Source organism: Alosa pseudoharengus, unplaced genomic scaffold (genome assembly GCF_046254945.1).
Source record: "Alosa pseudoharengus isolate Yale_2024_CS ecotype anadromous, Long Island Sound unplaced genomic scaffold, YU_APseudo_1.1 YU_APseudo_1.1_scf_19, whole genome shotgun sequence".
Classification (NCBI taxonomy): Eukaryota; Metazoa; Chordata; class Actinopteri; order Clupeiformes; family Clupeidae; genus Alosa; species Alosa pseudoharengus.
In genome coordinates, this window is record NW_027468657.1 from 10,668,814 (window position 1) to 10,694,826 (window position 26,013).

General features: G+C 42.1%; 2 protein-coding genes across 6 annotated transcripts in view; both read right to left on the reverse strand.

The window, feature by feature from the left end:
* Nucleotides 1-19: 19 nt before the first annotated feature.
* Nucleotides 20-20,033, reverse strand: tnip1 (TNFAIP3 interacting protein 1). 4 transcript variants are annotated; one of them, XM_076291665.1, is made up of 18 exons: nucleotides 19,964-20,033; nucleotides 16,555-16,744; nucleotides 15,023-15,172; nucleotides 14,411-14,499; nucleotides 14,077-14,145; nucleotides 12,084-12,305; nucleotides 11,837-11,931; nucleotides 11,351-11,513; nucleotides 10,576-10,668; nucleotides 9,814-9,879; nucleotides 8,066-8,197; nucleotides 6,499-6,627; nucleotides 5,414-5,545; nucleotides 4,040-4,165; nucleotides 3,566-3,646; nucleotides 3,092-3,292; nucleotides 2,671-2,755; nucleotides 20-1,961 (listed from the first exon to the last, which is right to left on the reverse strand). In XM_076291665.1, exons 2-18 carry the CDS (start codon nucleotides 16,712-16,714, stop codon nucleotides 1,900-1,902), a joined length of 2,055 nt encoding a protein of 684 aa, XP_076147780.1. In that variant the 5' UTR covers nucleotides 16,715-16,744; nucleotides 19,964-20,033; the 3' UTR covers nucleotides 20-1,899. The 4 variants fall into 4 exon arrangements, with proteins under 4 accessions (XP_076147780.1, XP_076147779.1, XP_076147782.1 ...); XM_076291664.1 differs by lacking the exon at nucleotides 19,964-20,033 and adding an exon at nucleotides 18,345-18,438; XM_076291667.1 differs by lacking the exon at nucleotides 19,964-20,033 and adding an exon at nucleotides 18,345-18,437 and having other exon boundaries at nucleotides 5,414-5,542.
* A 1,961-nt stretch (nucleotides 20,034-21,994) lies between these two features.
* The window catches only part of anxa6 (annexin A6), a 20,129-nt gene continuing 16,110 nt past the window's right edge, over nucleotides 21,995-26,013 (reverse strand). Inside the window, exons 18-25 of one of the 2 annotated variants that reach the window (XM_076291671.1) lie at nucleotides 25,553-25,643; nucleotides 25,011-25,090; nucleotides 24,737-24,790; nucleotides 24,384-24,477; nucleotides 23,979-24,074; nucleotides 23,803-23,861; nucleotides 23,555-23,677; nucleotides 21,995-22,445 (exon numbers count right to left, since the gene is read on the reverse strand). In XM_076291671.1, coding sequence (XP_076147786.1) covers nucleotides 22,386-22,445; nucleotides 23,555-23,677; nucleotides 23,803-23,861; nucleotides 23,979-24,074; nucleotides 24,384-24,477; nucleotides 24,737-24,790; nucleotides 25,011-25,090; nucleotides 25,553-25,643 — 657 coding nt within the window. In that variant the 3' untranslated portion in view covers nucleotides 21,995-22,385. Of the gene's footprint in view, nucleotides 22,446-23,539; nucleotides 23,678-23,802; nucleotides 23,862-23,978; nucleotides 24,075-24,383; nucleotides 24,478-24,736; nucleotides 24,791-25,010; nucleotides 25,091-25,552; nucleotides 25,644-26,013 lie in introns of both variants that reach the window. The other variant, XM_076291670.1, reaches the window with a different exon arrangement.

Below are 26,013 nucleotides of genomic sequence, written 5' to 3' on the forward strand. Positions count from 1 at the left end.
AACTAACTTAAGTACGATATAAAGACATTTAGAATATATTTATTATGCTAGTCAAATACAAAAAGGGTTTCACATAAGTAAGATGTGCTTTCGCCTACTGGGGGAAAAAGATTCACTCCAAAAAGCACAAAACTACAATCCAGTCAAAATCACAGCTAAACCAGTAAAGAAAGCAGACATTTCAAAGTGCATTTCAACTGACAACCCTTCCACTTGCAAATCAGAAGGAATTTGATCAACTTTGATAAAGACTGTTGACTTGAAACTCAGTACCGTGTGTTCCCAAGGTAACTATCTAGACATTTTCGTGTTTATTTACAGGACACACGTCATACCATATTGACAGCAAGTCTAATTGCACTGCAATTCCAGAAATCACAGAAAACGCAAATCATTTTTTATATGCAGGAGCGGAATTATTATGTTACACTGATCCTGTTTACCTTCAATGCTCCAGGGCATTGTGACATCGGCACAGTGGGTCTATGAAACGCCAGATTTCTCGGAGGTAATAATGAGGCCATGAATAGACTCTAGTTGATCAGCTGTTTTGAGGTAAGAGATCTCGTTCTTACAGGCGAGGCTTTATGACATGTCAACAAAAGGCAACTTGCAAGTGGAGATGGACGTACATTAATATAAACCGCACAGCGTCTTTTGTAACACAGCAAGAAACTCTCAGCCGAGGAAAACAAAACCGGTACAATGTATACACCAACACATTTACTCTTGCCTTTCCACAGGTTTTGCACAGCTTGCAGAGCAACAATTGATATGCCTAATAGTGAGACTAGCTACTGTTGGTTAGTGGTTAAGCTCTAGCATCGACAGAGCCACACAGAGCAGGTCCCGTGTCACGTGTCTACATGATCTAATACGTAATAGAGGATGTCACATTCCTATGAGAGCAGAAACACTCAGAGTAATGGGCTTCAAACGACCACCTCTACCTCAGCACCCCCTGTCTGCTCAAATCCCTTTATGGCTTCCAAATCAAAGGCAGAGGGGGAAATGGAGACTGCGTTCACGCAGAATGTTTGCGGTTTCTAACTCCACGTGTACACATTGCACGCGTATGCATACACTTTACTGCAATCCTTCAACAGCTACAATATACAAGAGTGAGGAGACACTGATGGATACACAAAGAACATCATTACTTAGGACAATGAAACAATAGTCTATGGAAAAACAGATTATAAATAATAATAAAAATAATAATTATAATTATAAATCATTGGTAATTCACATCCATATGATCAAATAAGAAAACAAAAATCTCTGAATAATTAAAGCACATAAAATGAAACTAACTCAGTGGATGAACATCAAAATTACAATCGGTAACAAACTGGCAACCAATCATCAGATAATAACATTCCAGCAGAACGTCACCAGTGCCACCGTATATGCCATTAAGGATAGAACCTTTCCCTTCACTCTATTCCGGACTACCACAACATACCAACTGAAAATGAACAATAGTCCTCAATTTACATTAATGTCAATTTTATGATGTACATCTCATTTATACGAAGCACTCATTCACTGGCTATGGTAATAGTTATGATGGTACAATTATTTTGATCCTTTAAAACCATCGGTTCCTGCATAGAATTATATAATAACGCATATAATTTAAAACGGTATAACTAGTAGAAGTTCAATAAATCAAAACGGGAAAAAAAAAGGAAAAAAAAATCAAATAATATGTCTATATACTCTTGATAGGGAAAACAGTGTCTCACAAATAGGCTTATAAAACTGAAGTATAAACAACATTACTATAGAATATCGATCCAGTAGGAACCTATAGTTCTGAAACCCACACCATGCCAACTGAAATGAAACTGCATCTGCTACTAGCCGGGCACCGTCCCAGGGACAGAATGACTGCCATTAGTGCTTCCCGGGGTCGATGTTCTGGCGATCCCTTTTTCCGTAACCCGATGCGCTGGCCTCTGATGACAAAGGAAAAGGGCACATGTCAATATGTGCATGAGGTCCTTGTGTCTGCTCTTGGCAGACATTTCTGCTTCTACCTGGATGCATTTCTCTTCACATTTTGAGTTGATATGGCATGTTAACAAGTGAGCGAAAACCAGCAGCAAATCCTACAACACCACTGGCAAAAATAGAAAGTCTATACTATGAAAGCTATACTTTCAGCTCCATTAAGATTTGGATTTAACCGCATCGGTTGGATTTAAAATCTTTAATCTTGCTTCTGTGGCTTGTAATGTGATTTTTTTTTTTTTTTAAATCCTTCTCTTCCAAAAGACTTGGCCACAGCAGGCGTCTACCATCTCCCCCTGTGCTGTCAGCACACAGCATGATTGGCATGTCACCTTTCAGTCACACACTTCAGAGCCTTTCAAAAATGTCATTTTTGAGAAAATCTAGGGGAAATTATGATTTGGATATTTTCCACAGACATTATATAACCTTGTAAATTATATAATCTTGAGTTATTAAAACATCAGAGGTACAGACACAAATGTTTTGTGTACAATACAGCATAATTGAGTTAGTAAAACATCACACATGTTATTTTTGTAAACAATACAGCATAATTAATTTAGTAACCCATCAGTGGTGTTAATCACATTGATTGATATCACAACATCATGTTTTGCACAATACAGCCTGCGGTGCTGGTTGCTGGCTCACCGGTGTTCTCGGGAGGAGGGCGCGCGGTGTCGGCCTGCCCTCGGTTGCCTCTGGGCTGGGGGAAGGAGGACTGCCAGGGGAAGCCCTGAAACAAGACACAGCCAGAGCCAGCGTCAGCAGGACAGAGAAAGCACCTCAGCTGCTAAGTGTGTTGTTGGTATTAAATCTTTTCAGATGAGCAAAACAACCACTGTTTTGTGTTTTGTAGGTGATAATCATGTAACAAGAGTGAGCATATCTTTGGTAAACAAGTGTCGATGACGTATGTTACGCTGCACTGTTATTATGTGTGTGTCTTTGCATGTTTGTTTCTCTCTGTGTGTGTGGTGTGTGTTGTGTGTTGTGTGTTGTGTGTTGTGTGTTGTGTGTTGTGTGTTGTGTGTTGTGTGTTGTGTGTTGTGTGTTGTGTGTGTGTGCTTACTGGGGTGACGGGCTGGAAGTCTCGGCCGGGTGCGGTGCTGAGGTTGGGCATGCGGGGAGGGAAGTGGATTGGCCAGCCCTCCAGGCCCTGGTGGCCCACCTGCACAAACGGGCCGCAGTACGGGGGGCTCATGGGTCCGTTGGCCGCCGCCGCCGCCGCCCCAGTGGTGGGGTCAGAGGTGCGTCGCTCTGGCTGCCCATCCTACAAGGTTCCGAGGAAAAGTTGTGGTCAGTAAGTGGAGTAATGGTTTTGAAATTGTTTCTTATCGGTCTAGTAACCATGGAGATTTGAGTTAACATGTGAAAATGCAACACAGTTTAATCAATACTGACAGGCATAACGTGTCAACAGAGGTACATGGTAAAAAAGGGATATAGGTTTGCAAAGCTTTATTACAAGGATAAAAGGTGATTTTTTTTTTATTTCATCAGTCACAAGATGGCACTGTTGTTCAAGGTAAGAGTTGCACGGTACCTGCTTGTGATGCATCTGCAGTCTCTCCAGCTTACATCTTTCAGATCTCTCTCTCTGACACTCATTCTGGGCTTGGTGAAGCTTTAAACACACAAATACACACACACACACACACACACACACACACACACACACACACACATTAACTTTTTCACACCGACACACATTAACTTTTTCACACAACATATCGTCATACATAAACATCTGATACTGAAACTGGCTGATCGTCATTGGTGTGACATGGTTGGCTGAAACATGAGTTAGCCGCAGCTATTTTCAATATTTACTGTAAATACCGATCTATTTACAGGTGGGGATTTCATCGTCATTCTCTCATAACAGATATTACGCGTGAGGAAACCGCTCAAGTGTGAGCCACTCCTAGGTGATGAGGCGGAGGAGTGGGAGGAGGAGGGGTGGCGTGGGGATTTATGTTCCTCTTTTTTAAACAAAAAGAAAAATCCATGCACCAACCTGGTTGGTTAGATTGGTCATCTGACCCTGGAGTCTTTCCACTTGGCGTCGCAAGTCTTCCTTCTCCTCGTTCATCCTCTCCCGGTCACTCCTCTCCTTCCTGAAGTCCTCCTCGAAGATTTTCACCTACATCAAACAACAATGAACAGGGGTCACAATGAGAGCCGATAACATGAGCCTCTTCAGACAAATGTAAACATGCATGCACTCCCACTGGTTACAGCCTGATTAGCCAGGGTCGGCCATGCTCATCACCTTAACAGCCTTTAACCTCATTAACATTTGGTTTGCTGACACTTATGTTATCAATGGAACAAAAAACCTTAAAAGCCATAATCGTGCTGTGTCTGCGTCATTTGAGCTGTCAGTTCTCACTCTCAAAAAAGAAAACAAGATTCAGATTTTTCTCAGTGTGGTTTCTAAAATTGAAAGAAAAAGAAAAAAGAAAAAACATACAATTCAGCAAAATGTAAGTCAGAGGGAAACATTCACCCACAATAGATGTGCTACGCTCCCTTTTCCATTACACGTTTACATTTTTGGTTAATGTTATGTCTATGCTTTGCATAAACAGCCAAAAAAAATTACATATTACCAAGAGCAGTGTACAACTTTAATATTTCAACTAATTTCCTTGATATTTCAAGAATTGATGATCTGACCTCAGAGATAAATATTTGGATTACCTAATCACCTGTCTCTAACCAACTCTTGCCAAATTTCTCAAAACCAGAATTACACTGAATCATTGTTTCTGCAGGTTTCAATAAGTCAAATGTAAGACCGTAAGACATTTTTAAAAGCAATAATGAACGAAATTTAAGACCAGCTTCATGCTCTTTCCAGCAAAAAATATTTAGAAAAATCAGTCCCAAAATTACAAGCAAAGTAAACTAATACAGGCTATAGAAATTGTATCAGTTCCAAACTAATCCAGTTTGAAGGTGTTTCTACATTGTGATAGCTGCACTGTTGAGAGAAAGAGCTACAACACTGAAAGCGACAGGCTATGCTGCAAGAAATGCAAATGTAGTTAAATGAGCATCAACAAACTTAAAACTTACCTATACACATTTCTTACCTAGTGCATAATATTCCTTATGAGATTTAGGTCTTAAAAACTCTTAAATCTATTTTGTTACATTTTAGACTTTTTTAGACCCTCGCAGAAACCCTGCTGAACAGAACAGAATTCAATACTACCCTGACCCTAATATAATGGACTTACGGTGACACGAACAAGAGGCACACTCCTGACCAACCTGTCTCATATGCTCAATGTTGAATATATTGCTGTGCTTGTGCTTATTTTTGTTTTTGTTTATTTATGTTTGTTGATTTGAGATGACAGCTGAGATGAGGTGAGGCGTTTACCTGCTCCTTGAGCACAGCTATCTGTGTGAGCGCTTCCTGGTAGCGCAGGTTCATGGCGCCGTCACCCAGGGGGATGCCTGGCTGCTGCGCCGTAGAGGGCGAGTGCAGGTTTAGGGCTTCTTCCAGAGCCTGCTTACACACGCACGCACACACACGCACACACACACACACACACACACACGTGTACACACACACACACACACACGTGTACACACACACGCACACAGACACACACACGCACACAGACACACACACACACACGCACCACACGCACCACACACACAGGCAGGCACACACACACACACGCACATATACTCCAATTTAGATTATACAGTTGCTGAACTATTTACTAAAAACTACTTAATTATGAAAAGTGTTTAAAACTGGTATAGTGAACTACCCTTAAAAGGATCAAGAGACTGTCTACGTCACAACCCCTGTATGCGTGTTACATTTGAACAATCATTGCCTGAAAAGGACTGAAGTTCATTGTTTTACAATGCCAATGAAACACTTTTACTGAGCGAGTCATTTACAGCAGACTTCATTACACAAAGCAGTACAGTAAGTGGCAGTCCCAAGATGATGGCAGACACTAAATGCAAGAGAGAAGACAGCTGGAGCTCTCTAAATGTTATCAATCAAATCTTCAGGACAAACATAGAGAGAAAGCAATAAAACAATAACACTACTGAGAAGTAACGACACCTCTGAGGACAGAACTTTGATTGGATGTGGAGTGTGTGTGAGTGATTCATGTATGAGTGATATTTTTAGTGTGTGTGTGTTGTATCTGTGTACGAGTCTACTGTATGCGAGTAGGAAAAGGATCATTAAAACTGATTAACATTTGTTATGAGAATACTGCTGAAGAGATGATAGACAATATCAAAGACTAACTGTATGTGTGTGTGTGTTTGTGTATACACCAACTCGGTTCAGGCGCTGGATCTAGGGCTGCAATGATTAATCGATTAGTTGTCGACTATTAAATTAATCGGCAACTATTTTGATAATCGATGTGTCATTTTTTTAAGGAAAATACAAGAAATTCTCTGATTGTAGCTTCTTAAACTTGAACTAACTCGGTTCAGGCGCTGGATCTCTTTCTCCTGGTACTCCCGCTGCTTGGTGAGCGGCAGCAGCTGGTCCTGCAGGTAGCGCACCTTCTGTTTCAGCTCACAGGTCTCCGACGTCAGACACTCCTTCTCACCCTGTACCCACACACACACACACACACACACACTTACTTACTTACTTACGTGGCCTGTACAGACATGCAAGCAGCACCTTTAGAAAGCTATAAACAATCCAACCCAGGGGCAAGGAAGGGAGGGGTACAGGCCAATTTGACTCGTCGTTGAACTCAATATCAACTACCTTTTTCGAGACCAAAACCGAATCGCGGACAGCATCTTTAAAATATTGGTCCTCATTTGCCTCTATGCATCATACGAATGACTATATTCAAACACTTACTGGAAACACACGTGAATATAAAGGATGTGATAAAAGGCCTCGCGGTGGTCAGTGAATGCAAATGCAGTGAAACCTCACATCATAAAATCCCCAATAACTCAAAAAAAGGCACATCAAGTGTTAGGTAACGAGACTACTAAAGTTCTGTCTGTCTCTTAGAGGTTTTGAGGACGTTCGCCACCACAACTGCTCTAACTGATCTGGAGTCGGTACAGGTGAGACTCATGTGGGAAAGGGAAAACACCGAGTCCTTGTCACAATGGAAGTGATACTGGGAAACGCACCATGTGAAAAACAGGTAAGAAGAAGTGCACAAACCAGTATGATAAATACAACAAAGTTATTACGAGACACAACTACCATGTGAAATTCTACTGTAACATGGGTCTAACTTCAGTGATTCTCAAAGCATAGTCATGATTCATAATGACTAAATCAACTTACACACATATAACTTACACCACAATCAAGAGTGATCTACAGAGAAGCGTTTTTATGCACACAAATAAATCATACTTTGATAAGTTATGAGTCATAACATAATGAGTTTGTTCAAGGTACAACAACTATTCTAATATGTCATGGGGTAAATAGGAGAGCAGAAGTTCATGAAACAAGCCCACAAACACAAAATATAACCATATACATGTAGCCATATAACAGGTAAGACAGAAGACCTTTCCTAGAAACAGTAGCAGTGCTACTTCAGTGAGCTTAAGACCTGTTTTTACATTCTGCGGACATGCCAGGTGCCAACAGTGGAGCTCATGCCAGCTACTGTGCCACGCACGTACTTGTCTTCCCCAAAGGCCAGCGAGCGTCGTGCTACAGCAGGCTGTCAACACCTCCCGTGATAACAGAGGCAGATAGACAGATGATGGCCCCAGGCTAATTCTTGCGGCCCAAACTACAGAATCGGCTTTCCTTCTAAGAAAGGTTTCCGAGCCAGCTACCTAATGCGAGGGGGCGACGGGCTCTGTTTACGGGAGTCTCAGGTGAGTACCAGAGCACCTGATTTGCTTCTGGAGCACCCCAAGGCCACGGGGTAAATAACAGCATCAATCATTCTAAACGAGTGTAAATACCCCTCTGCTGGGGCAAGTGGCTGGCAAGGGGGTTATCTGACCTGACCGCACACTAACTGGGAAGGTATGGGGGGGGGGGGGGACTTACCTGCACATTCTCGATCTTTGACTTGGCGAGCAGCAGCTTCTTGTCGTAGTCGCGCTGCCTCTGCTCCCGTTCCGTCTCTAGCTCCAGCACGGCCTTCTGGGAGTCCGCAAGCCGCTGGCGCAGGTCTGTGATCTGGGAGGAAGGAGGACAGTCAACAAACAGTCAACCAACGAAACACATATGGACGTATGGACTGATTGCTGACTTATCAGTTGATTATTTCTACACACGATACACACATATAAAGAAGAGGCTACAGATACTGCTACAAGAAACCTTTTTGAAAATGCTTTGCCGTTTGACAAAATTGATTCGTGTGTTATAGGGTCGAATCAATGAGGATTTTGACGCATTTTGACATTTTCTGTTTGACAGTTTCTGGTTGCTCATCTTGTGCAAAAGCTGCCTACTGATTAACAAACACGTATTTGAGAAGAAAAAATTTCACTGTATACACTGTTGTATTTCCCAATATACTGTAGTGAGGACTATTATCTAATGATCTGAAGCTTCCTGTTGCTCTGACGCAGGTGGTTTACGATATACATTCGATTCATCCCGTCACAGTGATATTTCATTGTTTTGCCCGGACGTGGCGTAATAGTCACTCTGTGCCACACAGAATAAGTGAGTACTACACTGACCTTTCTGTGGTGAATCTCAGTATCACGGAGAAAGACCCTATTGGCTTTAGACACTTCTGTCAGGCTGACTAGGCTTATTTGTAATACTACCCTCGAAGAAGCAAAAAACATGTTTTCAAATGAGTCAGGCCACTGTCTGGAAACAAAGACGCGAGTAAACAGGTTCAAAGGCCGGATTTTATTTTTGTTCCAGTCGGTGTGTTTGTGCGCGCAGGCCGTGTGACGTCAACGCGACAGCGTACGGATACACATACACACAAAAAAAAAAAAAACTTTCAGCCCTTCCAGGCCCATTCGAGACAGCAAACCACTGCCATTCTTGTTGCAGTCGCCGCAGCAGCAGTGAGCCGGCAGAGTCCTGGAGCTGCGTAACTTTGGGCTCCCCCCACACTATAACCCCCCCGCCCCCCCCTCGCCACGGCAGGAAGTCGGCGGGTACCAGAGAGGTGAGGGAAATTCTGTTTGAGGTGCGACAGGAGGGATGTGGCCTCTGCAATATTTTTTTTTTTTCAAAAGCTGTCAAAACGAACAGAGATATAGGACTGAGAGAGAGAGAGAGAGAGAGAGAGAGAGAGAGAGAGAGAGAGAGAGAGAGAGAGAGAGAGAGAGAGAGAGAGAGAGAGAGAGAGAGAGAGAGAGAGAGAGAGAGAGAGAGAGAGAGAGAGAGAGAGAGAGAGAGAGAGAGACTAACTAATGCAGTCACAGTGCAAAAGTAAAAGCTGAGCAAGTGACATGGAATTGCAACGGCAGGTTCCGGATCGGAACCTGGGCAGACCAATGGGCAGGCACCTATTCTACTGCTGCTCCAGAACGCCAGCACAAAGAGAACCAGAGGTTTCCACAGGACTGGTCCAGCGCATAAGCAAAAAGGAATCTCAGAATGTTTTAATCCCACACTTTACCAGACCAGTTTCCAATTTGATAATCTAATCTCATTTAGAGGAAATCAATGCAAAAATAAAATAAATAAATCAATCCAAAAGTAATACGGACATAGTTCAGGTGCTATAGCATTAAGATGAATCTTGTTTTAGTCTCCGCTAATGGACTCCATTACTGGACCACACACACACACACACACACACACACACGTGGAAATATTACCTTCTGTTCAAACTGGGTCTTCATGGCTGTCCACTGCACATCCCATTGTTTATTAACCTCCAGCACCTGAGATAAGAAGGGGACAGAGCATAGCAACCGGTTGGCCACGCATGGATACGCAGGGTTCCCACGCACACTTTCCACTCAAGTCAAATGGAAAATTCCATGACTTTTCCCGACAAAAAAATCTGAATTTTCATGACTTACTATATAATGATTGTTACAATAAACTGACCGATGATTTCAGAGTAGCCGTGTAGCATTCAAGAATCTTTAACTTTTCTAGAGCGGGTGATGAATAAATGGGTATTGAATAAACAATGTTGGGCTACTCAAGCATGCAGTAAAGCTAAAATTCAGATATACATGCGTGGAAATATTTGTATTAATGTATTTTGGCAAGTACATTTTAAACCGCTACAACAAAATATTCCATTCCGTGATATTCCAGAAATTCCATGACCCGTGGGAACCCTGGATACTGTACGATGCATGTTTATTATACTTTGTTGTACAGATTTAGTCACCCAGAATAGAAGTACAGTACGGGCATGTGTGTGTGTGTGTGTGTGTGTGTGCATGTATGTATGTGTGTATGTGTGTATGTATGTGTGTGTGTGTGTTTGCATGTGTTTGTATGTGTGTGTGTGTATGTGTACATGACTGCATGATGTATGCATGGTGCATGCGTCTATATGTATTTCTTGTCTGCTGCCCTGTCCCCAACAAGAGGCTCTGGGTGAGTGAAGGGAGAGAGCTTACGTCTTTCCTCTGCTTCTCCAGGAGCCTGATCCTCTTCTCGTACACCTCTGGGTCACAGGTCTTGGCTGGGGTTTTCTCAAGCACTTTCCCAGTCTGGATAGAACATGACACTTCCTCTTAGTAAACACCACTATGACCAACAGTCCCGGCATTAGGACATAGATGATACTGAATTACCACATTTATTTGGAGTTTAGTTCCCGTGACTTTTTATAATCATAAACAGTACTATTTCAACATCTGGCCAACTCAGATGTATTCTTACACAACAGCTGAACAGTAATAAAAAGCAAAACTCCATTTGTCAGCAATGAATGACCGGACTATGAAACTTACGACTATTCATTCTAAAAAAGAGGAAATTACACAGACATGACAAGGAGCTGGAAAGGGGCGAGTTGGGAGTTTAATGGTTTTCCCAACGTAGCTAGGGGTCAAGTTGACTTAGGAGATGAGAATGATGACCAATTCTCCCTTTAAGACTATCTCAAGAACCCACAGGTAAATTGGCACTGCTTTCTCAGGGCATCATTTAAAATATCAAATTTTTGATTAATATCAATAACTTAACTAATAAATCACAATCCCTCATGGGTATAACTCTTAAGATCATGACTGATTTACCAACCTGAGCCTGGTTTCTAATATATCAATGTACAACTTGTAGGACAGTCATAACTTGCTTTGTTCCGTCATATAATTACCCCCTGAATAAAGATTTGAGAACATAGTACTTAGTCATAGACTTTCCGAGACACAGGGTTTGGTTGTTCACCTGCTGCGTCATGGTCACCTCCACCTTGGCTTTAGCCGGTTCCTCTTTGGCCGCTTCCTCCTTGGGTTCGGACACTCTGGCCTCCTGCTTGTGCGCTGGTGCTGGTGCTGGCGCTGGCGGTCCACCTCCGGCGATCTGCTCTTTGAGCTTCAGGTTCTCCTGCCTGGGGAGGACGTCCGTACGGGAGCCAGAGCAAAACGCGAAAGTGTGAGTCAAGAGAGGGGCTGAACGAATACTGAGATTCCCGTAGAGGTCAGTTAGAACAAAAGTAGGTTTGGGATTTATGGAGGGTAGGGTGGGGGGGGGTCCTTCTATGGAAAGACCCTGCAATACCAAAAGCAAAACTATCTAAACAGGAGATGCAATTCAATGCTTTCTGTTCTTGGAAGTCTCAAACTTTGCTTGCCACGGATTTTTTTCTTTTGTCAAGTATCAGGTAAAACAGGTATTTTGCTCTCCATGGTAAATGCTAAAAGGTTAACTTACCGTAGTTGCTCTAAGTCCCGGTTCCTGTACTGCAGATCTTCCTCCATTTTCTTTCGGAGTTCGTTATTTTCTTGCCGGAGTTGTTCACAGAGAGTCTATAAAATGACAGGCAAAATAAACAAGAGAAGAACAAAGAAGCTTAGGAGCGTGTCAACAGAGCGTATGTAGGTGTATGTGTAAATATCTGTGTGTGTGTGTGTGTGTGTGTGTGTGTGTGTGTGTGTGTGTGTGTGTGGAAGGGGCTTACCTGAAGGAGTGAGGTCCTCTGCTCGTTCTTCTGCACCTTGGAGGAGAGGTGGTGGAACTCGACGGCCATGCGGCCCAGGTGCGCGAGCAGCTGGTTGGGGTTGGACTCCTCGGCGAACACACTGAAGGAACTCTCCAGACGCTGCAGCTGGCTGGCCAGCTCCATGTTCTCCTGGGGCAGGTGAGGCACTGAAGCCGACGCCGACGCGGCCACAACAGGGGCCTGGAGAGGGAAACACCAGGACGGCACGATCAGTGGGCGAGCCAGTCGGACTCTCCCCTCCCTGCCCTGACTCACCAAATCCACCTCGTAGTCACCGCACCTGACTAAGGCCAGTGCTATGGGGCTTCTTAAGACAGCCAACTATTACACAGAGAGGAATTTCAGATATTGCCAACTGACCTAGAGTTAGAGTGTGTGTGTGTATGTGTGTGTGTTTGTGTGTGTGTGTGTGTGTGTTCAGCTATAGTTAGCCTGGCTGCCGTTCCCATGATGACTCAACACGATGATGTGTTTCTATTCATGTTAATCCTGTGGATTCCCTATTGAGTCAATCTGGACAGGCACAATAGCAGAAAGGTGTCATGTCACCAACTTCGAAATGAGCCGCCTTGATAAGGAAAACAAGCAGGATATAGCCCGAAGCCATGCTAACAAGGTTCGTAATTAGCGCCCATTAGGGATGTAACGGTATGAAAAATGTAACCTCACGGTAATAGTGACCAAAATTATCACGGTTTTCAGTATCATCGCAGTATTTTTAAAAGTGCGTTCAATATGTTCAGAAAGCACTTATAGGCCTACACAAGCTGAAATAGTTTCAAAATGTGTGACAGTGTTTATTATATTACAAAACTATAGGCAAAACCTTATTAATGGTGAAGCGCATTTTTTCGTTCACATTCACAGACCTACATTCTGACTGCACAAACGAACCTGGCTGAGCTGAACATTCTTAATTCATAGCATAACATTACCATGGCATTGTGTGTTGTCCCTTTAAAAGCAGGTGTAACCTAATCCGAATCGCGGTTAAATCCATCAATAAGACAACAGAATCAGTAGGGTACCAGTTTTGTTTCATTGTACCAGGCAGGGCTATGTCAAAAGCAGGCTCAGATGAAGCTGCGAAGGATTAAACACACAGTTTCCACACCGTGGTAATCAACTGTGATAATTATGATACTTGAAATGAAAACAGTAATTGTTATCGCCAACATTTTTATCGTGGATTACCTTTACACTGGTAATCGTTACATCCCTAGCGCCCATAAACGGCTACAGATTACGTAGTGTTCAGAAGCAGGAGGAACATCGGTCATCCATGCTTAGGACAAACACTGTAGAGATAGCTTGACCGGCTGGATCCTGTTGTTGCTCAACAACCATGAAGTAGGGAAAGCAAAACTTAGGGATGAAACGAAACCTAAGCACCTCTGCACCCACTTCACACTCCTTGGTTACACTCTTGACCTGAACCATTATGAACTCTCATTTTCCATTCAAGGAGGACAGTGCACTGGGAACTTATCACTACACGTGATTGAAGGGTGAGAAATAGGTTACTGTATTGTATTATTATATTGTATTGCTCAGGATGAGAAATGTGTTACTTTGTAGTTTGCTAAGTGTGTAAGTACTATGTATTTTTAAGGTTTTACTATAGACCCTTTCAACAATAAAAACAAAAACAATGCTTGAACGTTCTATTTGGGTCCCAATCTACTTCCTCTGCATTAAGATAACATATGGAATGTTAAAAAGGAAGTCTTGTGGGGCCAACTATGATGCTGATAATGGAACTCTCTTGAAAGGGTCTATATTGTATTGACAATGCTTAATGAACCAGAATGCAGCTGAATCAAGACAGTGATTAAAGATAGTGTGTGGTTGACAAACTGCAGGATTCAGCCTTCAAGAAGAGAAAAACTAAAGTTGCTGGAAGTTCCAAAATTTCCACATATCCCTGAAGCCATAAAACACTGGAACGCACCGCTTGAGTTTCTGTGGTGACAGCTCCGCGGTCTTCCATATTCACAACCTCAAACTCTGAAGACACTTCCTGTAACACACACACACACACACACACACACACACACACACACACACACACACACACACACACACACACACACACACACACACACAATTAGTTAGAAGTGATTTTCTTTAGTAGATACAGACCCTTTCCGCAAACCGGAGACAAGATTAGCTGATGCACTGTTTGCGAAAAGCACAATATTGAGCAATGGTGCACAACACATGTACGTGTAGCATGTATTCAGTGCTGTTATTATGGGATGGGGAGGAAGCACGCATTCACTCACATTGAGGTCTGATTGGACAGCCTTTGCAGTCATGCATTCCCGCGTTTCTGTGCAATCAGCACTCAGATGAGCGTGGTGCTTGGCATGGCCTAAGGGGAATTTTACACAGAGGGAGAAAGCGACAGACAGAGTCGTCAGAAGAGCCCAGCAGCGAACCACAAACCAAAACATTCCAAACGATATCCCTCTTCAATAATTTCAAGATGCTTCCTGGTTTTAAATTAGGTCATCAGGAAATGCAGACATGTCAACAAAAAAAAAACTTACCATCAAAAACTTGAAATAAGACAGACTCTACTTAATCCATACCATCACACGGACAATTTATACACCCCCCCCCCCCCCCCCCCCCCAACACTTAACCTACTGTAAGCTTTTGGTTTGTAATCCCAAGAGCTTTCACATCTAAGCAAGGGCTTACCCTGAAACGTCATGTCATTAAATATCTTCTTGGGAGCCACACTGGGTGTGCGGACTTCTTTGTACCCAAAACTTACTAATTAGGCTACTTGCCCTGGATTGGTGTAATGTCAAGAGTATGCCTTGCAATCTCAAGAGTCTCTAGACACAGGTCAAGAAATAAGTCAGAGGCCATTGGCCCATGGTTCTCACCCTGGACCTCTGTCTGGACAGGGGTCCCCACGCAGAGGCTGGACGCGAAGCTGGGGGTGGAGGACTTGAGAGCCTCGTTGTCCCTGACAAGCTCCTCCACCCTCTTCCTCAGCTTGGACGCCTCCATCTGGGACTCCTCCAGCAGATCTCCTGAGGAGTGACAGAGTGCAGAGGGAGCGAGGAAGGGAGGAGCAGAGGGGGGGGAAAGAAAGAGAGAGAGAGAGAGAGAGACAGGGGATGAAGGAATAGAGAAAGAAAGGGAGAGAAAGAAAGAAAGAAAGAAAGAAAGAAAGAAAGAAAGGGGATGAAGGAATAGAGAAAGAAAGGGAGAGAGAGGGAGGCATACAGATGTGAGGAATGGAGGGAGGGAGGGAAACATAGGCATGGGAGGGATAATAGACAGAGATGCAAGTACCATTACAAAACACAGTCTGCATCTGGCATGCAGCTCAGAACCGCCCATACAATCTTTCAATCAAACTCTCTGCACTCAGATCACACAGTACCACATGAGGAACTGGTCGGGACACATTTTTAAAAATATGACAGGGGCACGTCCTAAAAAGGTCACATCACCAGTTGTGTTCCAAAATTAGATGCCAAGTCTTTGTACTCTCATTTTTCGGTTTCAAATAGCGCCTTTTAAAAATGAATAACAAATAATCAAAACGGAGAACTATTAGGCTACCTCTCTCTACCGCCCCTCACTTGGCACTTGTTAAGTTAAACTGTATACTTCTTAGCTAATGTTGACAATGTGACTGCTATCTTTAATCTCCTTCACTATCTCACTTTTATCTCTCAGAGCTATGTATTGAGTGTCGTACTGTAGTTTGTGGTGTGTATGTTCAAGTTAAATGTGACTGTAAATGTAACGTCTCATTCTTTTCTAATAAAAAATGTTGACCACAAAAAAAAAAGTTAAGTTGTACCACTACTGTTTACAGTCATAAGCATAATAGCTATTACAATCATACACGTTTATTCCAAGAGTGCTACAGTAGAGGGAAGTCATATAAGATGACTTAACATGACTGAGATCCCCTCACCTTATTTCATCACTTCTCTTATTGAAATACGTCCATGGCTCTAATCAAGGCTTTACCACACCCAAATGACAACGATGCAAAAAAATGACCTCACTGCCTGACAAAATTAGATGTTAATCATGCCACAATTGACATGTGAAAAGGGAAGCAAAACACTATGCAACCTCTCAGTACCGACACGAAACCAACAAAACATCCTCCACAGTAATACCAATCCACAGTAATACAACTCACTATAATCCATGACAGAGTCAGTTCTAGAATGAAATGACCCAACTCCCTGCCCCCTCGACCCCTCACTCTCCCCTGTGTGTGTCACACCACACATATTCTACCTAGAAACCAAATCTCCTTGGCACAGCATCACGTCTCTTTCCACCTGTCACGCCACTGACAAACACACCAAAATAAACCTGACATCAATTTAACACATACAGTAGGGGCCAAATGTGTAGATAAATGACTCGGGCTCTGGCTACTCACCGAGACTCTTGAGCCCCTTCATGCGCTCCCGTAGCACACTGTTCTCCTCCAGCAGCTGCCTGTAGCTGCTGCTGGCGCTCGCGCTGTTGCTCTCTTCTCGGACTTGGCACTCGCTCCCACCGGGGTCGTAAATTCGGTACGGGCCTTTTCCCTCCATCATCGCCTTCTCAACACTGAACAAGCATCACTCCTGAAGCAGAGAGACAGACACAGAGAGAGAGAGAGAGAGAGAGAGAGAGAGGGAGGGAGGGAGAGAGAGAAGGAGAGAGAGGGGGGGGGGGGAGAGGCACAGAGAGACACAGAACCAGTTGGAATGTAGCCCAACATTCACATGTTTTCATTTTTTGTTTTTCCATATTTAAAGGTCTGATAAATGACATTGTTCACCAGGCCTGCTACGACCTCCTCTGGGTACCGATTACATCTTTGTCTGTGTACCTCGCATATGCATTGACCTTTTGCAATTCAAAAGCCTGACATTTGAATGACTCCCTTGCAGAGCATTTTTGAGTTGCTATTTTAAACCAGGTGATTTGAATGGACATGTCAGCTGCAGTAAAATCAGGCACAGTCCTCCTTGAATAGCGGGGGATTCCACCCACATAAAGATATTGTTGAAACACTTCGGCCATATTCATATATGGGTCACTGTGTTTCTTCTTATCGCAGTGTCTTACTGGTAAGGAAGTCCATTCAGAACATCCCTGTTCCTGCTAAGCAACTCGGCTACAATACAAATGTCATTCAAAACAACAATACAAAAGGAAATGCCATAGACTCTACTGGCTTCTGTTTAGTCTTTGCCAAGAGTAGCACTACAAGATGACCAACAGAAAGGTTTTGTCTGCAGTCTTGCAGCCTTCCATGCAGTTTAAAACTGGCAAGCTCAACCTCAACTGCCACGAATTAGCTCAAAACATGAATAGATGCTACATAGTCACGACAACGGGCCGCCAACACAGCAGAGGTAACGTCAGGGCAGTGACTAGCGACAACACAAGATTACATTGCCAATTAGCCATAACAAGACATCGTGGTTTCTTTTTCATTTTCACGGCCGACTGACATAAGTTTTCCAAGAAACAAACGAATGTAAAACCGATAGCTAGCAAGCTTGGTTAATGTTACTTCACTAACGTTAGCTAACAAGTACAGCAAGCTATCGATACATAGCTAGCTGCTAACAAACATTAACGTTAGTCCTAAACGTTACCAGTCATTGCCAGGAGATAAGTCTGTGTAATCTGGTGACTATTCGTTAGCAATCAGTTTCCAGTGACTAGACAATACAAGCTAGCTAGCCATCATAGCAATCTTTGATAGATATGCTAGCTATATGCAAAATGTACATAATAAACACGAACCATCTGGTGTGTTGGCAAGCCACTTTTCAGCCAGGTATGGTTGGACACTAGGTCGCAACATTAACATTAACATAAGCTGATGAGACAAACCATGCTAGATATCGTAGAATTATCCCTAATCATAATCTTTGGGGTTGGCACATTTAGCAATTACTGTTAGCTGAATTTGGCTAATTTAGCTATTGCCAAATTGCTAACGATATTTTCTTGAACAGGTGATGTGCTATAACCCAGTCATAAACGTTAACGTTAATGTTAAATAACGTTACCTCGGTCAGCTGTTGACTACACATTTACTTCCTACGACAAAGCAAGTCACACAATACAAGCCATCACTGTGTCAACATAAAGAAACAATTGCCTCTAGATGTAGTCTAAAACAAATAGACATAGGCTACAATTCAAACGAGACAGGGGACAAGCTACCTTTCAGACGGAGAAGTATCTTCGTTTGTCCAAAAATTTGCGGAAGTCCATGTCGTAACCAGGGAAATTCCACCTAACACTTGATGTAAACAGCCGTGGTTGACAGCCCAATGAACCAATCACAAGCTTCATACTGTTTGCTTATTTTAATATTTAAAGACATAGTTAAAAATTACCAGCTCTTTTTGAGTGACAAGTGTTAAAGTGTCAAAACAGATTTATTAATTGTTAGAGTTGAACTGTTTTTTGACAGGTTAGGTCTATTGTTCAGTTGAATTAGGCCAACTTATGGGAAATGTTCTAATGGTAACCTAATGATAGTAGCCTAGGCACTTTTTATTGTTTTCTTCTAAAAATAACTGTATTTCCCAACCAAGTTATACGTTGGTGGTCCTTGTCCCTCCGTCTAGACATGCACTTACATGTAGCCTACTTGAATAGATTAATTGTCTGAGCATGTTACCACAAAATTTATTTATCTGACTCATTTCCTTAAATGTTTCAGTGATGAAATGCTGGAGACCATGCCAAAAGGCTCAACAAATCTATAGGCCTAATGTCATGCTGTTGAGCATCTTAAACTGTTTAATACAGCATACAGCCTGACAAAGTAAGCTCAGCTCCTGTCATAACTTCCACTGTCATGATATGAATTAATTGTAAGCCTATTGTATTTTCCAAGTATATTTTTGTGTGATAAACCTTTGACAAATATAGGCTATTTGGCCTACAGACTAAAACTAAATAACATTAAGCGTGCCGTCTCTTTATTAATTAATTAATTAATTTTTCAGAATTAGGACAACAGTGAGTGTCAAAAGTGCACCGATTGCTGCTCAGACTCCTAGAAATATTTTATGCTCTTATAACACAGCGAGTATAGCTGTGTATTATAATGAAATACCTTCTTTCATTAATGAGAGTCCTTCTCAGTTGTTCTGAACTTTTACCTTGACTGTCGCACCAGAGGAAGCAAAGCGCAGCTTAACCCTGTGTACCTTTTATTTCAATAATGACCCATGACCAATATTTTTGGATAATCAAAAATATCAAGATATCTTTTCGTAAAAAAACTGTATGATAAAAAAAATAGCCTTTATCTAACAATCAATATGAACTATAACCCATAGTTAAATTAGAATATCATTAAGGCAATTAATACCAACTAAAATTTAGAACTGGACTAATTTATGATATCATCAAGGCGATACTGCCATATGTGAGTATTCACATCCATATGTTCATATCAGTACACTATTACAGCTCTGTCAGGCCTACACATTGTTCCTACACAGGTCTCCAATATTGCCACTGTTCTAGTAACTCAACAGAACTCCATACTGGTTTACAGTGTGAAAAGATAACAGAGGCAGACCTAAAGTAAGTCAAAACTCATTAGACCATTAGGCTATGGATGATGACACACATTCACCCTTTTTATAAACAGAAAACCTCTGAGATTACTGCACATGTTGTGCAGTCTGTCACAAAAAATAAAAAGAAGTTTTAAAATTTAAGAAACAATGACAATTTGCAGCAACTACAAAATAAATCGGATGAATATACATTATACAATTACTCACATTTTTTGTATGAGAATGCAAAACAAACACACTCACCTACACACTTTAGCTTGTGTCCGAGAGGCGTTTTTTAAGGAAACTGGTGGCTGGGGGGGAAGCGAATTCACTGTGTTTAGATAGTCGGGGATTTCCCACTTAGTGAAAGGCCCTGATATTTTCAGCTCAAAAGGGGGGACCTGGTGCCTGTCCAAGAAGTTGATTCGCTCTAGTTAAACGGTACCAGAAAACAGCAACAGTTTGTATAATTATATTGCTTATCCCCTGCAATAACAAAAAATACTATTCGAATTGTAATGTACTGACTTAAATGGCAGAACAAAAATATTCTGGTGTTTATAAGTGCAGAGATGTAAATCTTCTGGCATGGACGAGTTAACCAGTGCATCTCTCTCCCATAAAACACTTTCGTATTGCTTAATTGTAGCATTAAACAGTGTGAAACAAACATGAAACAATGTCAAACTGAATAAAGAAAGTTTGACATTGCCACTTCCCTTCAGGTAAAACCTCTACTGGTACATTACACACCTGCATCCCTTATAGTTCCCCAGCCTGAGGCAACAAAGTGTGGGACACAACAAGTTCTATTTTGATTTGTTTAACTACAAATGCACATACATTATTCAATGAGATTGCATGACTACAATAATGACTTTCCTCTGAGACTGGAACTCTCAACAATAACTAGACTAAAGCAAAAGATTCTTAGTAACTATGATTATGTACAGTTAGAATAAATATCATTTTTATATAGTCAAAATCATGTGAAGATTCTGGTGATTCATTGATTCTATATCATTTGAAATGTAATCATTATATGATCATGGCAAGAAACAGAACACATGTCTGCATAAGACTATAATTATTATTATTATCATTATCAACCAATACTTTTATTTAAACTAGTGTCAAGAACTGTGCTACTCTGATGTTCTGCACTGTGGCTGCAAATCTCATGCACACATTACTGATGTTGCGACGCAGTTTGGCCTACTGCAGGGGATTTCCTAGCCTCACTGTTTTTTTTTTCTTGTTTTTTTTTCTTCTTTCCTCTTTTAACTCAAAGATGGCCTGACAACAGCTGCTCTCACACACGCACATGCAGCCAAATCAGAGTGAGCAATGGCACGGCGAGCTATGGCTATTCTGTCAAAACTGACCGTTTGAGTGGCATCATTACCATTGCCGCCAGAGATTCAGGAATTGTTTTTGTTTTGTTGTTTTTTTGGAGGGGGGGCTGGTAAGGAATAAACATCAATATTCCCATGAAGTGGTATGTGTGTGCGTGCGTGTGTGTGTGTTTGGTGGGGGGAAGGAAAGGCACATGGGTGTGGGATAGAGCGGGAGGCACATGAATGAGGGACAAAAGACAGACTGTGAATGTCCATCTTCATGAAATCAACAAAAACATCCTCAGTTATCGGAAACTCAGAACTTTGCCGTCATCATGTGACTGTGGTTGCTCGTGGAGATAGGATTGTACATACTCTTCAATCGTAAACTCATTTGTCTATTTATGATCACAGAAGCAGATCCCACCAGCTTAACAACCTGGCTGCACAATTGAGAATAATGATCCATGAAATACATAATACCTTTGTAGCTCATGCAGAGAGTTTCAATTGTTCCCTCGTAAAAACCAGTTGACTTGGTGTTCAACTGTTTCATAATGAAAGAGAGTCGTAAATTACAATGGGGAATTTCCACAGGCCACTCTTCATTTCCTCTGCCCATGTCTAATGAGCTAATCATTAAAGGGGGGCATTACAATTCTTCATGCCGATTGGCATCTAAAATGGAGGTGAATGGCACACTGAGCTTTTTCTCTTTCTCTCATCTCTCTCTCTCTCTGTAAAGTACAAGTATTATTTGAGTTGTTTCCACTAGAACAGCAAAACTTTTCTGGAAAATGTAATCATGTCAATGAATAGGTAGTAAAGCGTCCTGGCAAATCCTGGGACAAATCAAATAGTGATATACTGACGCAAAACAAAAGAAAGGAAACTACTGCAGAGGGATGATAACTACTTGAAATAACACAAAGGAAAGACATTGACAGGTTTTCCTTTTATTTCAGGATAGCACTTTTATTCGATGGCTACAGCTGGCTAACAATATCAATAACTACAAGAACAGCTGTACTTGGAACTCCAAGTTCACATGTATTCATTAAAAAAGGAAAATAAAATAAAACAATTCCGCGTTCCTTTCCAACACAGGGACGGTCAGATACAGTGAGCGGACGTAGCCTCGCTGGGAAAGTGCAAAGGGTGAAAGGTCATAAGCTTTGGCATAGAGTGGCAGCAGCACTGGAGGTGGTGGTGGTAGGGGGGGTCACATAGTGGGCATTCAGTTTCCTCCGCTCCAGAGCACTGGGTGGTGCTCAATTCACAGGAAGCTTGTGGGGATCGTCTGTGTCTGTGGCCGGTCGTTGCTGGGGTAACTCACTTCAAGAGCATTAGTCTTCCCCACCACAGAGCATCAGAAGGGTTTTGCGGTAGTCCCCAGAAGTATCACCCTGAGACAGAAAAGAGGAAGTGGGACTATTTTAAAATCCAATACAGGCATTTATAAATAAACAAGATTGATGCAATGACCGAGATTACTGTGTGCTGACACATGGCAATTGTGATGAAGGTCGATAAATGAATCGAACGAAAGTGGAACACCAGACGGGAGGCTGAGCTGGCTGTGACCTCATGGAGCTCTCTGGCCTTTGGTTGCGCAATCCTGTGACTGTTTTTGGGGGCTCACACGCGGACCACATTTTCATTCATAAGAAACTCGGTAAAGCAATGTGACCTTTAGGCGCAGCAAACCACGCAAACGCACAAACGCAAAGAGTGGCAGGTAGTCAAGGAAACAAGACACAACACCCAGCACACGCACAATATTGTGGTCGTTATGAGAAGGTCAGAAATCATAACATCTAAGATGTCATAACTCATTGCCTTATCAGAAGAGTTCACCAGTAAGGTTGATTTGTTAGTGTTAGTAGAGGAAGTACTTTTATTAGAGGTGCCGAGAGAATAATTGCAGGCTTTCATGACGTCAATTGATAGTCATTCTAGAGAGTGATATTAGAAAAACTACCCAAATAAAGTCTTACAAAAATGCTAAAGTTCAATATCTATTAATGTCACAGAATTACAGCTAACATGACAAAATCCGTAATAAACATGCACTAGCAATATTATATGAAGTTTTTATTATTTAGTACGTGTAAAACATGTTGCATGTAGGTGCAAATTATATATTAAGAAAATAACGTTATGCTCAGGATTAATTCTCTTCAAACAAACGCCACCACGAAGTCTATAGGTTATTGAACACTTCCTGTCATATACACCAGGGTCTGATCATACGCAGGCTAACAGAGGAAGTCATGCATGCAGGGGAAATTCCTAAACAGCTGTGCTGAGTGCACCACACTGGAGCGTGTTGTTCTATCTCTTCCTCTCCAAACCAAGCAGAAGAGGATGTGTGAATCCACCATCATGGGCCATATCTGATGCACTATATACACATCAGTGCATATCACATCATATCATCATCATCATCATCATCATCATCACCGGCGGTGACAAGAGGGGCAAGAAGACCTCGACTTACGACGAACGCTTCTACCTGGATGAATTCATGGAGGGAGGCGTCGTGCGTCTCTTTGAACTCTTTGCGAATGTTGAAGAGGTCAATCTCACACCTGGACACCATGATGCGAATGAGAGCCCTGTCGTCAGTGCCCAAACCCTGAGGAGTGAAGCAAAAGGACATGTTTTACACGACATGGCATGAGACACGGTAGTGCGGCTCAAAACATGACACACAGTCAATAGAGAAAAACACAAGACCAAAGGCAGGCAGAATGCCTTTACCTTCATGGCTTTGTACAAGCGGTCTGCCAAGTAGGAGGGCTGGTTCTTTACACTCCTCACTGAAACAAAAAGCAGAGAGGGTCACTACTTATCGACAGACATGCCCTTTCATGTTAAACATTCTCTGCTACTGATTCCTTCTAGCCATTACTGTAAGTCAAATGTGGATAGCTTACCAATGGCATACATGACCTGTTTGACATCTCCTGACATATGTTTCTTGATGATCTGCTCGATGTCTTTGTTGGTACATAGAACAAACTCCTGGAACACTGTGGGCCACACAGCAGAGCTCAGCAGTTACAGTAAAGGTGCTCACAGTGGACACTCATGCCATACAAAGTCAGTGTTCAGTGTTTCATACCACATGGTTGAAGTGTGTGTGTGTGTTTGGCGTGTGTGTGTGTGTGTGTTTGGCGTGTGTGTGTGTGTGTGTGTGTGTGCGTGTGTGCGGGCGTGTGTGTGTGTGTGTGTGTGTGTGTGAGTGTGTGTGTGTACGTGTGTGTGTGTGTGTGTGTGTGTGTGTGTGTGTGTGTGTGCGTGTGTGTGTGTGTGTGTGTGTGTGTGTGCGGCTGACTTACCTCTCTTCAGGTGACGGAAGCTCCTGGTGCACAGAATACTCATGAACTTCACCACCATGTCATCAGACTCGTCATTACAGGCATCGGCCAGCGCCTGGCAACGACAAATATCAAACCATTTGTGTCCTCATACGGAAACAAAAATCAAACCTTTATATAATATTGCTATGAGTTCCAACCTTTATATAATATTGCTTTATATAATATTGCTATGAGTTCAAACCTTTATATAATATTGCTATGAGTTCAAACCTTTATATAACATTGCTATGAGTTCAAACCTTTACAGTATATAATATTGCTATGAGTTCAGTGGGAAAAAAGGCTAAACTTGAATCACATTTCACACTCACCTGTGCATCTTCATGCACTCTGTCTATATCCACAAGCCCATTCTCTCGTGCCCCCTGTGAAAATAAAATAGCACAGAGTTTACCATAGAGAGGCCGACACAACTGACGCCTCACACACAGCATACAATATGCAGAGGCTGTGCTAATGGTCGATGGTTAATGAAAAAAAATGAGACTAAACATTCATACCACAACAATGTTTGTCACCTTGCTCTGTGTAATGTGGCTTTTATCTGTCGTAAATAAAGGCAATGTGTGTGTATCTGGCCCATACCTGAACTAGGGATACAAGGATCCTGCAGAAGTGGCCGGAGGTATCTGATGAGATGGCGTCTTCTAGGCTCTTCTTATAGGCTGAAAGGTATCAATTGCAATGTCAGTACTGGACCAGGGAGTATTTTCCACTGTGATATGGCTATGATATCATTATTAATGTTATATGTATTAGAAATGGTGTCTAAAATGAAAAAACTAAAATGAAAATGAAATGGTGTCTATGTCTCTAGAAATGTGTTATGTACATTTACGGTTCTGGTATACATCTGGCACAAAGGCCTTTGATTTGAACTCCCCCCAGAGGGCAAAGAGTGTAGTGTCCATCCTTTAATTATGAAATCACTGTAAATAGAAAATCTGCTGTAGCCTTACATTTAGTTTGACTGTAAAAGAGAGATTTCTACACAAATATCCAAATTACTGTAGTTCATGTTAAATATTGGCGCTTAAAACATAGGACCGAACCAAAAAGAACTGGTTAAACCATCATGGCTCCCATCCTTCATATGTGATGTGTTTGTGTGTCCCTCTGTACCTCACCTTCCTGGTAGGCGGCACACATGGCCTGGATTTCCTCGTTGCTTCGCGTCACCAGGATCTCAATCAGAGCGTGCTCATCAGTCCCTGCTCCCTTTGGCCAGAGTGGAGAGGACACATTTCAACAGAGCAGGAAACGGGACGTCTATAGGTGCGTTGACATTATGTCACCATGTATCAACTGATTTTTTATAGTTATAATAAAAAATCTAGAATCTAGAATAATATAGAAATATTAGAACTCGAAGACGTAGGTGATGTGATGTGGATAATGTGATAATAACATATTCTGTTTTTTTCTTTGTATCAAGCATCATGTCATATGATGATTACTTTTTGTCCAGTAGTGAAAGTTATTGCCAGCCCAGTTATATCAGAGTGTGTGTGGGTGTGTGTGTGTGGGTGTGGGTATGTGTGTGTGTGTGTGTGTGTGTGTGTGTGTGTGTGTGTGTGTGTGTGTGTGT

Coding starts and splice junctions, on each gene's coding strand:
- tnip1 (XM_076291665.1), bottom strand. CDS start 16,714: ATGATGGAGGGAAAAGGCCCGTACCGAATTTACGACCCCGGTGGGAGC. Junction 14,500..15,022: donor TGTCCAGACAGAGGTCCAGG/GTGAGAACCATG, acceptor AATTCCCCTTAG/GCCATGCCAAGCACCACGCT. Junction 8,198..9,813: donor AGACCCAGTTTGAACAGAAG/GTAATATTTCCA, acceptor CCTTCCTCCCAG/ATCACAGACCTGCGCCAGCG.